Here is a 16,098-nt window from a genome sequence, read left to right as displayed (position 1 = left end):
AAAAATCTTAATCCCATTTTAACAATGTCTTAAATTTTGTTCAAGCGTATTTCAAAAAGTTTGCCTCCAAAAAAGCATAAATATATTTATTTTCCTCCTAATATTAACAACAGCATGCTCAATCCACTCGATTGGTTTGGGATGGGGTGCGTCTGGCCACGCTATTCGGGTGATGTTACGTAATTTGCAACAAACACGGGAAGGTGATGTGACGCTCGCCACATGTAGCGAAACCATAGAGCGAAACAGACAGCAAAATGGGAAAATGTTAGTTTGCGTACCACTGGTTAAAGAAAGACAAGTTCAAAAAGTGGTTGAAGCCTGTCGCTAAAAACAACCACGGAATTAAATCTTTCAAGCGTTGTTTCCTCTGAGCTTGTCTGAGTTCTGTTGCACGGTTGTGCTCCATTGATTAATTTAACTACAACTGTTTATTAACCACTGTTTATTAAGTTAAAGGTTTGATACTGATACTGAAATATTCTGAGAAGGTCTTTAAAAAGTCTTAAAATGGTATTGAAATTACCTTTAGGATTCCTCCACATACCCTGTAAAAAGACATGACACAAGGGTGATAGCAAGAAATTCATGGAATCAGTTGTTTAAATTTGTTTAAAATGGCTGTGGGATTGTAGATTTTCATACACATTTTGTCAGTAAAGTCAACTGTAGTAAAATATGTGATCTAAATCTCATGGCTAGCTACCTTAAAAAAACTCACTGTAGTATTTTGGTCTTGGATTGACTTATTTTGTAAATATAAAGCTTCCGCTGATAATCACTGAATCAAAACTGTGCTTTGGAATGTCTCTTCCTTACCTTTTATAGTCTAAATATAAGCAGAATTAGCTATATTATGACTAGAAATGAGACCAACATTAATGTACGTCTTAAATTTCATTCATAGTGGTTTCATCAAGGTCTTAAAGGGATAGTGCATCCTAAAATGAAAATTCTGTCATTATTTAGCCACCCACCAGCAGTTTCAAACCTTTGAGTTAAATAACAAGAAGATAAATAACAAAATTATACGTCCAAGAAAATTAAGAAAGTGAAAACATTTAAATATTTAATAATAATTTTTATTAACAATTATTGCTAATAAAGGCTTTGTGACTTTGAGAGCCTTGGACTTATGATTTTTGTTTTTTACTTTTATGATTTTTTTTTTATCTAAAGAGCAGCAACACATTTTATTACCGCAGAAGCACTTTTTGTTTGATTTTGGATTTACACAAAAGAAGATATTTTAAAGAATAATGGAAACTGGTAACCATTGGCATCCAAAATATTGGCATCCAAGTCAATGGTTACAGCTTTCCAACATTTCTCACATTATCTCGTTTTGTGTTCATCAGAACAAAGATAGGTGAGTAAATGATCACTGAATTAAAATTTTTGGGTGAACTATCTCTTTAAAAAAACTTTCAGTGAAACTTGCAGAAATCCTGTTGATATGAATCTTTTGGGTGTGCTGTTTGTTTGTTGCAGGTTTGGTAATGATGTTCAGCACTTCAAAGTGCTTCGTGACGGTGCTGGAAAGTACTTCCTCTGGGTGGTGAAGTTTAACTCTCTGAATGAGCTGGTGGATTATCACCGCACCACTTCTGTTTCCAGAAACCAGCAGATCTTTCTCCGAGACATCGAGCAGGTGCCTCAGGTTTGTGCGCTGCCTTTGACCTTTCCTCTTTTATACGGTCCAAATGAATGGCTGTTAGCAATCTATTTAATTTCTGTAATGTGACGGAAGCAGGATATTTAGCCGGAGGGACATTAGCAGAAAAGGAAATAGTCTTCAGTGGAAGAACCAGTGGAGTGATTTTAAAGATGAAGTTTTTTTTTTCTTCGAAATGCTTTGCAGTCGTTTTAATCATTTTTGATATATCAACTTGAGCTAATAAAGATATTCCATAACTGTGTGTTTATATTCAGCAGTATCAGAATTTATAATAGTGAGTTAAAGAAAACGTTCATCCAAAATTCTGTCAACACTAGTTATGTTTCCATTCACATATTTTTATGCACATTTTGGATCTTTTTTCTTTATTAATATGGTTTGATATGATTTTTTATTTTTCTGTTTTCATTATTTAAAATAAATACTTTTCTACTTTGTTTTAGTTTTAATGCTTTTTTTCCTTATTGCAAATCAGAAATACTTTTTTGTCAAGTAGTTGAAATGATAAATATTATATTTGTTATTTTATTTTATTCTGCATCCATTTTACTGCAGTTACAAAGTGTGTGGGTGTTGCAGCACCCTGTGATGGGTTGCAGCTGGAAGGGCATCCACTGTGTAAAACATACCCTTTTTAAGTTGGCGATTCATTCCGCTGTGGTGACCCCTGATTAATAAAGGGACTAAGCCGAAAAGAGAATGAATGAACGTCTTCAGTTAAGAATTTGTGACTTGTTATTTGTTTTTGTTTGTTTGTTTTCATAAAACAACAGTTAGTTGCTGTACACTTCAAAACCTTTTTACGCTATTTAAAATAATGAAATAAGCTATAAAATAAGTTCAAATGTAAATTAATATAAACGTTTTGTGTTCATCAAAAACAGTTCATCAAAAACATCTACTATGTCAGTGGTTCTGGGTGAAGTCGCTTGGTGATTTCCAAAAATCTCACATGTGTTATTAAACTATTAGAATTAGCATATTTTATCCATAACCCACATAAGATAAAAATAGTATTTAAAAGTTACATAAAAAACCACATGCAAATAAAAAGTCATCAGCCTTTCAATTCTTTTTTTCCATTGGATTGTGACCCCTGTGATTGTTATGCTAGATTAATAACACAGCAATATTTACATTTACATTTACATTTACATTTAGTCATTTAGCAGACGCTTTTATCCAAAGCGACTTACAAATGAGGACAAGGAAGCAATTTACACAACTAAGAGCAACAATGAATAAGTACTAAAGGCAAGTTTCAGGTCTGTAAAGTCTAAGAAGGGAAGTGTTAGTAGTTTTTTTTTTTTTTTTTTTTTTTTTTTTGTACAATTAGTGTGATATTCAAAGAGGCAATTGCAGATTAGGAAGTGAAGTGGAGACTAAATAGTTGAGTTTTTAGTCGTTTCTTGAAAATAGCGAGTGACTCTGCTGTTCTGATGCAGTTAGGGAGTTCATTCCACCAACTGGGCAGATTGAGCGTGAGCGTTCGCGAAAGTGATTTTTTCCCTCTTTGGGATGGAACCACGAGGCGACGTTCATTCACAGAACGCAAGTTTCTGGAGGGCACATAGATCTGCAGAAGTGAGTGCAGATAAGAAGGTGCTAGGCCAGAAGTCACTTTGTAGGCAAACATCAGAGTTTTGAATTTGATGCGAGCAGCAACTGGCAGCCAGTGCAAACGGACTAGCAGCGGAGTGACATGTGCTCGTTTAGGTTCATTGAAGACAACCCGTGCTGCTGCATTCTGGAGCAGTTGAAGAGGCTTGATAGAGTTAGCTGGAAGCCCAGCTAGTAGAGAGTTGCAGTAATCCAGTTTGGAGAGAACAAGAGCTTGAACAAGGAGTTGAGCTGCATATTCAGATAAGAAGGGTCGGATCTTTCTGATGTTATAGAGTGCAAATCTGCACGATCGAGCAGTTCTAGAAATGTGGTCAGAGAAGTTTAGTTGGTCATCAATCGTTACTCCAAGGCTTTTCACCATTTTGGATGCAGTAATGGTTGCCCCATCCATCTGGATTGAAAAGTTATGGTGTAGAGTCGGGTTGGCAGAAACTACAAGCATTTCCGTTTTTGCGAGGTTCAGCTGAAGATGATGATCTTTCATCCAGTGTGAAATATCCAACAGGCAGGCTGAGATACGAGCTGGAACGGAGGGATCATCAGGATGAAAAGAGAGGTATAGCTGGGTGTCATCAGCATAGCAGTGGTAGGAGAATCCATGTCTCTGGATGACTGGTCCTAGAGATGATGTGTAGATGGAGAAGAGAAGTGGCCCAAGAACAGAGCCTTGAGGTACCCCAGTGTTTAGATGCTGTAGGTTGGACACCTCTCCCCTCCAAGACACCCTGAATGACCTGTCAGAGAGGTAGGATCTGAACCATTGTATAACAGTGCCCGCAACGCCCAGTGACTCAAGCGTAGATAGCAGGATCTGGTGGTTGACAGTGTCAAAAGCAGCTGACAAGTCCAGCAAAATGAGGACTGATGATTTAGAGTCTGCTTTAGCCAGTCTGAGATCCTCCACGACCGAGAGCAGGGCAGTCTCAGTTGAGTGGCCTTTCTTAAAGCCGGATTGCTTGTTGTCCATGAGATTGTTTTGAGTAAGAAAGTCCAGAACTTGATTGAACACTACTTTCTCCAGAATCTTGGCCATGAATGGAAGCAGGGATACTGGTCTGTAGTTTTCAAGTAGCGTATGGTCCAGGTTGGGTTTCTTTAGCAGTGGGGTTACCCTAGCCTGCTTAAATGTAGTGGGGAATAAACCAGAGTCAAGAGATGTGTTAATTATGTGAGTCAGTGTTGGTATGACTGCAGGAGAGATGGCTTGCAAGAGATGAGAGGGAATGGGATCGAGTGGACAGGTGGTTGCATGGCTAGATAGCACAAGTTTGGACACCTCAGACTCAGAGAGCTGAGAAAAAGAGGTGAGTGTGTGTGGTGTTGGTGTTGTATCTTGCGTGTTTGTTGTAGGTGCAGCAAATTGAGCACTGATTTTTGCAGTTTTGGTGCAGAAGAATGTAGCAAAGTCATCAGTAGTAAGTGTGGAGGATGCGGGTGGAGGAGGAGGATAGAGGAGGGAGGAAAATGTTTTAAAAAGTAGGCGAGGATTAGTGGCATTGTTGATTTTCAGACGGTAATACGTCTGCTTTGCAGAAGTAACCTCAGCTGAGAAAGAGGACAGAAGAGTTTGGTATGTTAAGAGATGTGCAGGATTTTTAGTTTTCCGCCAAATTCTCTCTGCAGCCCGAAGTTTTGAGCGATGCTCACGGAGAGCATCTGAGAGCCAGGGTGCAGGAGGACTGGCACGGGCTGGCCTGGATGCAAGAGGACATAATCGGTCTAGACATGATGCTAGTGTGGAGCAGAGTGTATTAGTGGCACTGTTCGAATCAAGTGCAGTGAGTTTGCGAGATGGAGGAAGAGAGTCTGAAACAATGGTGGATAGTCTGTTGGGTGAGAGAGATCGTAGGTTTCTGCGAAAGGCAACCAGTGTTGGAGTGTGTGGCGGCTCAGGAGTAATGTGGATGTTGAGAGACAGAAGGAAATGATCAGATATTTGTAGTGGAGTTACTATTGTTTGATCAGTGAAGCAGTGTCGTGTGTAAATAAGGTCTAGCTGATTACCTGATTTGTGGGTAGCAGAAGTAGGTGCTCTTTTTAGGTCAAAAGAGGCAAGCAAAGTCTGAAAGTCTGCAGCTTGCGGTTTGTCAACGTAAATGTTGAAGTCACCTAGCACCAATAAGGGAGTGGCAAAATTAGAAAAAGATGAGAGAAGAACATCCAGTTCATCTAGGAAGTGACCTAATTTACCTGGTGGGCGGTAGATGACAACCACATTTATGTAGAAGGGGTGGATAATGGTGACTGCATGGAATTCAAAGGAGCTGATTGTTGGCAGGGACGGTATCAGAGTAAATTTCCATTCTTTGGAAATTAGTAGTCCAGTCCCACCCCCTCTCCCTGTCTGACGAGGAGTGTGGGAAAAAGAGAAATTAGCAGAAAGAGTAGCATGTGTAGCAGTGTCCTCCGGCCTCAACCAGGTCTCAGTTAGAGCCATGAGATTATAGTCAGAATATGTAGCTATGGAGGTAATAAAATCAGCCTTGTTAACAGCTGATTGACAGTTCCAGAGGCCCACGGAGAGAGAGAGTTGTGAAATAGTAGATACATGTATTGAACGAAGGTTGTGAGGATTACGCCTGCAGCGTACCTCCCGTGTTTTGCGAGTGTTAGTAACAACAGGAATTAGAAAACACATAATAAAAGTGCACTGACAACAAAAAATAAGTGTAAAGTAAAACAATACAGTAAAGTACTCAAGTGCTTTGTCGGTGTCTTTGCTCGGTGGAGTCGCGCAGGTAGAGTCGATGGTCTTTACACTCGTCGGTCTTCACACGAGGCGGTCTTCACACGAGGCTGCCACGACCGCTGCCGCGGTGAACTAGTTGTTTATATAACCCCCAAAGCACTAGCTGATTGAATTCAGCTGGACACGCCTCGAGAGTCAAAACAAGGGCCGAAACTGAGGCGGACGACGCGAAACCGCGTCTGCGTTCCCTGCACAAGCTCTTATAGTAACCAAGGAAACAGTGGCTAAACAACTTCTAGTATTATACACAACTGAAAGCAAGTTTAAATGTCCTACAACTTTACACAAACAGCTGGAAACAAGTCCTCAAACCATACACAACAACTGAAACAAATCTTAAATGTACTTACAGGCTGCTGTTCTAGATGCTGCTAAAGTGCTTCTCCTGCCGACTAATGCTACCGTGCTCACTATATAGTGGTTACCTGGCGTTTGGACACGCCTCCCGAGTCAAAACAAGGGCCGAAACTGAGGCGGACGACGCGAAACCGCGTCTGCGTTCGCTGCACAAGCTCTTATAGTAACCAAGGAAACAGTGGCTAAACAACTTCTAGTATTATACACAACTGAAAGCAAGTTTAAATGTCCTACAACTTTACACAAACAGCTGGAAACAAGTCCTCAAACCATACACAACAACTGAAACAAATCTTAAATGTACTTACAGGCTGCTGTTCTAGATGCTGCTAAAGTGCTTCTCCTGCCGACTAATGCTACCGTGCTCACTATATAGTGGTTACCTGGCGTTTGGACACGCCTCCCGAGTCAAAACAAGGGCCGAAACTGAGGCGGACGACGCGAAACCGCGTCTGCGTTCGCTGCACAAGCTCTTATAGTAACCAAGGAAACAGTGGCTAAACAACTTCTAGTATTATACACAACTGAAAGCAAGTTTAAATGTCCTACAACTTTACACAAACAGCTGGAAACAAGTCCTCAAACCATACACAACAACTGAAACAAATCTTAAATGTACTTACAGGCTGCTGTTCTAGATGCTGCTAAAGTGCTTCTCCTTTTTTTAGATGCAGCAGACAGATTTTACAGATTTTACAGATTTGTTTAGATAATATTGTTAGATGCAGCAGACAGATTTTACAGCACAATGTTCAACTTTGACACCTTTATGGCACTCATGTACATTAAAAAGAAAGGCCATGACTGAACAGGGAGGAATGTTTCAATGCCCTGTGTAGCCCTGAAAGTATTCCCAGATTACCTCAGAAGAACAAACTCAGTCGGAAGGACTAGAAACCTCAAAAACATTGTGATATTATTCTTATCCACCCGCGACCAACCCACAGTTATGTCGTTAAGTCATGTAGCCTACTTTTTGATTACCTGACCCGCGGATTAACAGTAGGGCTCACGAATATAATAAAGAACCACGCATGACAGGGTTTTACGCAACCCCAATATGCAATGTCAAATGAGTAACTCCATAAGGTAAGGTAGGGTAACTGCACACACTTGATTATGTTGTGTGTGAAGTCGTGGACACGTGTCAGTGCAAGGATATCCTTTAAATGTCCATGCTTAATCAGTAATCGATAAGGTCTACTGATTTGCAAGGTTATCATCAATGTGTTTATATTTTTGGCTTGGAATAGCTTTCTGTTAAAGTTTTTTTGTGTGTGTTCACCCCTGCTACAGGCAAAAAAATAAAACCTTTCAAATGAATTGCACTTTCATTGAAACTAAATCTAAGAAGTATCGGAATCGGTACTTGGTATCGCGAGCACACAAATTAAATCACTCGCACTTGTGTCGGTTTGTTAAAAAAGTGGTATCGGTTCATTCTTAATCACGGGCTGAAAAGTTTGGAAACCCCTGCACATACTCACACACATGTGACTCTTGTGTATTCGCAGCATCCGACGTACGTGCAGGCGCTGTTTGACTTCGACCCTCAGGAGGACGGCGAGCTGGGCTTCAGACGCGGAGACTTCATTCAGGTCCTGGACAACTCGGACCCCAACTGGTGGAAGGGTGCCTGCCATGGCCAGACGGGCATGTTCCCTCGCAACTATGTCACGCCCGTCAACCGGAACATGTAAACAAGCAAGCCATTTAGTGAATCAAGTGTAATTAACGGCCCCTCACATTCACATACAATCAGACGACCCTACATGTCAACACCCTAAAGTCCTGTGAAATCCAAAGCAGAACAGACCAACGGAAATGGAGGAGAAGAAGAAAACAAGAGCGAAGAAGCTGGATGTTTTCCAGCTCTGCCGTGGTGCCCGGGCGAAAACTATTATTCCTGAGAATCGTGATGTTTTTCATGAACGCTTGCAGTCCAGACTGAGCTGTTTATAGAGCGGAAGGCTGAATTTTAGCATAGTAAATCCACGCATAAATTAAACAATGATTCTATCGGTAGATTCATCCTGCTGCTTTTGGCTTCTTTTCTAGTCTGCGGTTAGATTTTTACGTTTGTTTGATTTCTTTTGGTTTTGTTTATTTGGCTGCATGTTTAGATCTCTTTATGACAGTAAATCCTGAAGCTGTTTTTAAAAAGGAAGAAAAAAACAATCGAAAAAAAAAATGTAAGAGGTTCAAAAAATAATTTGCAAACGCATTGTACATCTGGGCTGTGGAGGAAGAAAAAAAAACACCTATAGAGAGAATCCATTTTTTTAAGAATATATATATTATATATTTGTATGTGTCTGTCTGTTTTACCTTCCAGCATATTTTTTTTCTCCAAATGTAAATTATGTTAATTTTTTGGGGAGGGCGAATGAAACGGAGTAGCTCTGAGAATTGCTGATGTTTTTTTTAAGCATCTCAGACGTTTAAAGCCGTAGTATTTAACGCATCGTATTCCCTTTGACATCCTTCTTTGTTTTAGATCCAGTAGGTGAGCAGCGAATCCTCAGTGATGCTGAAGGTGCAGGAGGTGACCTGATGTGAAAAAGTCACCATTTTAAGCCAATGTATTTATTGCAGCCACATTTTATTTGTGTTGGGATGTGAATGTAGCCAACATCGCTCATCATGAGGGACGCCAGTTTGCAGAGCTGAACCACATGATTTCAAAGACGGTGTCAAAGTTGTTCACGTACTGCATTTGTAACTAAACAACTTAAAGTCGCAAGATTTGGTGTCGAAAAACTGGCAGATGCTGGTTAAGCCAGTAAGAAGTAAGAAACCAGAGAGTTTTCATTTTAAGAATATATATATATATATATATATATATATATATATATATATATATATATATATATATATATATATATATATATATATATATATATATATATATAAAATATGAGTTGTCACATTGACTAATGTGATGCGTTGTTTTTGTTTTTTATTTGTTTTGTTTTTTTAGTTTCTCTTTTGTCTTTTCAGTGTCGTATGGTTTTGTGTATTTGTGTAATGTCCTGCCCTGTGTTTTTCGTTCTCTCTGGATTAGTGCCTTTTTCTCTGGTGTGACAGTGTCTCTGGCTTGTTGCTTTAGCCTGAGCATTGGGCTTGAGTCAGACCCTGAATCATGTGCTCCTCCTCGTCCTCCTGAACACACCTGCACACACTCGCTCCTATTTAAATGTCTCACCTTTTTCTTAACCTTTTTTTTCTTTTGCCTTTTTTCTTGTTTCTTTTGAATAAATAAAAAAAATGATAAAAAAAAGAAAGCATTGCTCTTGTGTCGGATGATTTTTATTGTGCAATTGAGTTTTTCACACTTTCATGAACATGAACTATATATATATATATATATATATATATATATATATATATATATATATATATATATATATATATATATTTATATATATATATATATATATAATATTATTATATTATTATATTATTAGTAGTAATTAAAAGTTTTTTTCTATAGATCTTAAATTTGCCTGAATTATGTTGGACACAGTAAGTCACAGTAAAAATGTCATGTGTGTAATTTACATGAATTAGAGAATTCTTTGTGGCTTGATCCTCATTTGCTTGGAAGGCAGACAATAGTTAAACTGTCATTGATATTTTACATTTTGAAAAAAATTACTTGTGAAAACAAAATAAACAATCATCGTTTAAATTTATCTGATTAATTGATTGCCATCATAAGTGGTCAAATAATAATAAATTGCAATAGGTATTTTTAGGATGGGACTTGTTGCTTCCATGATGTAGCACAGTGTTTCTCAACCACGTTCCTGGAGGACCACCAACACTGCATGTTTTGAATGTCTTCTTTGTCTGTCACACCCATCACTCTCTGCTATTGAGCTGATAATTTGAATCAGGTGTATTTGGTTGAAACATGTTGGTGCTCCAGGAACGTGGTTGAGAAACACTGAAGCTAAACCTTACATGCACTGCTAATTGCCCTAAGGCAGGGGTGTCCACACTCGGTCCTAGAGGTCTGGTGTCCTGGAGAGATTAGCTCCAATCCTAATCAAACACACCTGATTCAGCTAATCAAGCTCTTACTAGAAACTTCTTGGCAGGTGTGTTGCAGCAAGTTGGAGCTAAACTTAACAGGAAACCGGCCCTCCAGGATTCTCGCACAGTTTAGTTCAAACCCTGCTCCAACACACTTACCTGTAGGTTTCAAACAAGCCTGAAGGACTCGATTTTATTTCAATCAGGTGTGTTTAATTAAGGTTAAAACTAAACTGTGCAGAGCTGCGGCCCTCCAGGAACTGAATTTAGCACCTATGTCTTAGGGCAGTGTTTCTCAACCACGTTCCTGGAGGAGCACCAGCTCTGCACATATACCAGGTCTCTCAAACACACCTGATTCAGATCATCAGCTAATTAGCAGAGATCAATAGATGTGCAAATGGGTGTGACATGCAGTCAACATGCAGTGTTGTGGCGTGCCTTAGAGTTTTTTTTTTCAGAGGGAGACTGTATGTGTGTGTGTGTGTGTGTGTGTGTGTGTGTGTGTGTGTGTGTGTGTGTGTGTGTGTGTGTGTGCGTGCGCGCGCGCGCTTGAATAGATTCCTCATTTGACTCTTTGAGTGATTTACTGAGTCAATCATTCAAATGATTCATTTAAAACAATTCAGTTTGAAACGAAGCCACTGGCTGTCTATGAAAAATAAATTGGCTTAACTGATTGATGAAGTTACTCTGAAAAGCCTGTGACAGCTTCTGCTCAAGCTGTGTTTTGGCCTGTTTTTGTTGGTTGACAATATTGTGTCTAAATGCAACCCACTCAATATGGACTTGATTCAAAATCAATATCTCATCTACAATTGCTCGCTGATAATAGTGTTGTTTTTTCTGCATTCTTATAGATTTCATCATGTGGTGAATGTTTTTAATGTAATAATCTCTGAATGTGTCTGAGAAGGTTCAGCTCAAAATACTCCACAGATGGTTTAACTTCAAACCTGTCCCTATTTGGATGTGAACAACATCATTTCAGTGTTTGTTCCTTTAAATACAAATTAGTTGCTGCTTTCCAGAAGAGGGCGGAGCCTTGACGCACTACTTTCTTAACTAGATACAACAAAACAAAACAAGCAAAAGTGGATCCAGACTACGAGGAATAGTTTACAAGACTGAACCAGGACCAATCTTAATGGTTAGTAGACGCTGTTACGTTATGTTCTTGTTGTGAATCAAGTAAAGCCTACTCAAGGCAAGCTTGAAATCATTAGCTTAAAATGCTCCATAGCAAGAAAATATCCTAATAAACTACTTGACTAGCATGTTGCTGCTTTTTTCAATCCTTGGCCTTAGCAAATTAACAAGACACCAAGTTAAATATATGTATAATATCTTTACCAAAAAAAAATTTGTCACATAAGTTTGTAATAAATCAGTTTATTAATTATACTAATGATTTCAGTATAAATCTAACAGAGCTCTGACCTGAACACAGAAACATTAATAAGCACAATTAGAAAGGAAAATTCAAAAGCATTCTTAAAATGTAAACTGAAATATTTGATCTGGAATCTCTAATTGTTTCTGTCTTGTTCTGGAACTGACTAGCTCAATGCTCAGCATAAATCTATCTTTTAAATTCATATGTTTTAATAAGAAGCTATACACTATTATATTTGTGCATATATATATATATATATATATATATATATATATATATATATATATATATATATATATATTAGATTAGTCAGTACTGAAGCCAAATCTGGAGCTTATTTAACCAAAAAGGTATGATAACGGTCCAAAAACAAGTTCACCCAAATGTATATGTTGGAGAAAAATATTAAATACAAATTTTTAAAAAAAGGAAAAATCAAGAGAAGGAAAAAAGGTAATAAATTGTTACAAGTTTGTAGGTTATACATTTTATTTATTTTTTTGCAATATTTTGCTTGAATTTAATTGTATTATCTTTCAATTTCCAAATATGTTCAGTGACTAAAATATTATTTTAATATATCTGTTTAATAAATCTGTTTTGTTTACATGCACCAAAATACTGAGAAATGAATTAAAACATTACTTTCACAATGGGGTGTACTCAATTATGCTGAGCACAGTACATACTCAGTGATTCTCAAGGCAAGAGTATGATTTTGTCTGTGTGAGATTTAGTGGTTGTTAACTAGGATTAAGTTACTTTAAAATGTTGTGATTGACCAATCGTAATTAAGTGTTCCAGATAGCCTTTTAAAAATATGTAAGATCTCCTTCATTTAACAATAGGAATTAAAAATTGCAGCTGGGATTCCGAAAAGAAAACGGAAAATAACATCCGTTAAATTACAGAAATTTCCCGTAAAATAATGGCCGTTAAATTACAGAAATTAACCATAAAATAACAGCCGTTAAATTACAGAAATTTACCGTAAAATAATGGCCGTTAAATTACAGAAATTAACCATAAAATAACAGCCGTTAAATTACAGAAATTTACCGTAAAATAATGGCCGTTAAATTACAGAAATTAACCATAAAATAACAGCTGTTAAATTACAGAAATTTACCGTAAAATAATGGCCGTTAAATTACAGAAATTCCATTAAATTGATATTTCTAATAAATTTCTATAATTTAACATCTGTTCTTTTATGGTAAATTTCTATTATTTAACGTCTGTTGTTTTACAGTACATTTCTGTAATTTAGCTCCTGTTTTATGCTAAATTTCTGTTATTTAATGGCTGTTATGTTACAGGGGTTTTTCCAGCACCCCAGCTGCCAGAAAAAACACGCATAATAACAGATTTTTTATACAGTGTACTTAACATCCTTTATGAATGACCCAGCCTTTAATAGATATTTTGCCCTTGTGCTTCTAAATCATAAATCCTTGTAATAAAATACTTTACATTCTTGTCTGATAGCTGAAATACTGCCTATATAGATCTAAGTGTCACATTCCCTGATCATATTTCAGAATTCATGCTGTCAGTGTTTTCTGAAGTATCGGCTCATGAATATGTCACCACTGTTGTAATCAGTCAAACGGGTTTGCATAAAGATCTGAAACTGATGCGGCTTGATTTGTTTGGACAGCTCACTCATGCACTGTGGTTTTTCACTCCATGACAGTCTACGTAAAAAGAGCTGGAGAAAGTGATACATACATGCAAATCACTGTATGAAATCACTGTCTCCTTGTCAATATTACGCATGTGCAACATGATGAACAATGCTGCAGTTAAAGGCAGCTTATCAACAAATATAAAAGAACGATAATTAAAAAAAAAAATATATATATATCTTATTTTGGGGGTCAGTAAAGAAAGGGATAAAGCTGATTTTGATTGAACAGCTTAGTTTGTACCGATGTTTCAGTAAAGCAGATTCATTCATCCAGATGCATCTTGTTTAAAGGAGAAAAAAAGTTTGTTTGTTTTTTAAAGGTTTCTAATTTTGTTTTGGAGGTCTGCTACAGTCATTTTACATCCACCCAGGGTCAAAAAGAGTATTTAAAAAATCTGGGTCAATTAAAAAAGACAGTTGTATGTTGCAAACAATCCATCCTTAAATATAAAAGATTAAGATCTAGACTTTTGTGGCTGTTTGAATGTGTTCGACCACATGAGCATACACAACAAATGCGTTCCGATCTGATGTTTTTTCAGAGATCATTTCAGACTTATTTGCACCTGTATTTAGCACTGTGCACTTGTGAGCTCAGCAGAAAACAGCATCTTTCCAATATTTCTCCTTTCAGTCTCAGATACAACTAGAGTGTTTGAGGGTCATAGTAGAGCGTATACTTGAAATTATGCAAATAATCTTATGAACCTACATAGAGCTATGATGTAACTTATCAAAAATTGTATCATGATTATAGTGACCAAAATGATCACTGTTTTTAGTATTATCATGGGGAAAAAATTACCTAAAATGTCAAAATACATTAGTGAAAATACAAGAGAATTTGTTTATTTATGTTTGTATTATAATGTAGATTGTTTTTTTATGTTTGATTTTCATTTTCTTACTCTTTTGTTTCACCTGCTCATCAAATACCTCAAATTGATCCAGGTTTACCTTGTTTTTCACAAAACTACATGAAGCTGTTTCTACAAGTTAAAAGGGTTGCGCAATTAGAAAATATCCTATTGCGATTCCTATTGCATACTTTAACAATATACGTTAGGGCTGCACAATATTGGAAAAATCTGATATTGCCATATTTTATTTTTCTGCGATATATATTGCGATATGAATACAGTTTCACCAGATAATTTGAATAGTTCAATTTAACTTTTTTTTCTGGAAAGTCTAGTAGTATTTAGGTACAGAAATTGAATAGTCACAATGCAAAAAAAGTCTTATTTCTTATCAAGATAATTAAAACTGCTTAAATCAAGTAAAATATGTTGTTTTTACTTTCAGAAGTAATAATTCAAAATTACATCAAACTTGAAACAAGTAAAATAATCTGCCAATGGGTTCAGTAAAATAATCTAATATGTTCTAGCTTCAACATTTAGATTTTTAGACTAGAAACAAGATACAAATTCTCAAATATAATTCAGACTCAATATTGCATAACTATGTAATGTGACTATTGCGATTGTGCACATTGCGATTTCGATGCTGAAATCATATATTGTGCAGCATGAGCAATATCACACGAGTAGCAGTGCAATGTGGCAGGCCGAATGCGTTCCTTCACTGATGATGATGTGCAGCCACATTGCAGTGCTACGAGTGTGATATTACATTTATACAACAGTTTGATGACATAATCGTGTGAATAAATAAAGTTAATCAAACACAGAGAGTCTCAAACCCATCTGTAAGAGAAACTACTTTCTTTCACCATTCATTCACATCTGCAGCTGACGTTAGAACAGCTGAAACCATTGCTACTTCACAAACGTCACTTTGGAGTTAGTGTTTGAATGATTCTCTAGCATAATGTCTAATGTGATGACAAAACAGGTGATCTTGCTGACATATAAAGATTATAAGGCTGAACGACTAAATGCCATCAGTCTGCAGAGATATCTCCCTGTATTTCTTTTATGCAATTAGATTTTACAATAATTACCCCTAAAAAAGCCAGATCAAGGCAAACACTACCAGTTTCTGTGGTATAAATACAGCACTACAAAATACAAAAGAGAGAGATCGACTTTCTTTGGTCTGCTCAGGCTGATGGTGGCTGAATCTAATGCCCTGAAATGATAAATAATTTAAAATAGGTACTAGTCTCATAAATAAACTGCACAGTTTAGTCTCAAAAGTACATTATGTTGTCCAACAGCAGCAATATTTGTCAAACTGTAGCATCCTCTGCTTGTCACTGTATGTGGGCGGAGTAATAAACAAGAGTGAAGGGGCAAGAGGCGGTGAGAGTGCTGTTATTTGCAGAATATCACACGGCTATCAGCCAATCAGATTCAATAACCAGACAGAACTGTTGTGTAAATATATTTATTGTTGGCGCAGTAGCCTAGTGGTTAGCGTGCTAACATATGGTGCAGTAGCACTTCATGGCATCCCCAATTCGAATCCTGGCTCAAGGCCATTTCCCCTCTCTCCCCCACTTTGCTTCCCATCTGAAATACTGTCCTATCCACTTAATAAAAATAGGCCAAATATACATATATTTATTTATTTAATGTCTATATAAACATGCATTTGCATTC

General features: G+C 37.1%; 2 protein-coding genes across 11 annotated transcripts in view; one reads left to right on the top strand and one right to left on the bottom strand.

The window, feature by feature from the left end:
- grb2b (growth factor receptor-bound protein 2b) overlaps positions 1-9,694 on the top strand; it is a 58,518-nt gene extending 48,824 nt beyond the window's left edge. For 5 of the 9 annotated variants that reach the window (XM_087242404.1, XM_087242405.1, XM_087242403.1 and 2 more), the window contains 2 exons: positions 1,492-1,660; positions 7,922-9,694. In XM_087242404.1, the coding sequence (XP_087098530.1) occupies positions 1,492-1,660; positions 7,922-8,107 (355 nt within the window). In that variant the 3' untranslated portion in view covers positions 8,108-9,694. 9 annotated transcript variants of the gene reach the window in all.
- LOC147845623 (uncharacterized) overlaps positions 2,140-16,098 on the bottom strand; it is an 807,608-nt gene continuing 793,649 nt past the window's right edge. Inside the window, exons 1-2 of one of the 2 annotated variants that reach the window (XM_087244475.1) lie at positions 5,492-8,030; positions 2,140-5,410 (exon numbers count right to left, since the gene is read on the bottom strand). In XM_087244475.1, coding sequence (XP_087100601.1) covers positions 3,042-5,410; positions 5,492-5,939 — 2,817 coding nt within the window. In that variant the 5' untranslated portion in view covers positions 5,940-8,030 and the 3' untranslated portion in view covers positions 2,140-3,041. Of the gene's footprint in view, positions 8,031-16,098 lie in introns of those variants that run through there. The other variant, XM_087244474.1, reaches the window with a different exon arrangement.

This window comes from Danio rerio, chromosome 3 (assembly GCF_052040795.2).
Source record: "Danio rerio strain M-AB ecotype USA chromosome 3, GRCz13ab, whole genome shotgun sequence".
Lineage (NCBI taxonomy): Eukaryota > Metazoa > Chordata > Actinopteri > Cypriniformes > Danionidae > Danio > Danio rerio.
Note: the sequence above shows the minus strand (reverse complement) of the source record. Positions and strands in the feature narration are given on the sequence as shown.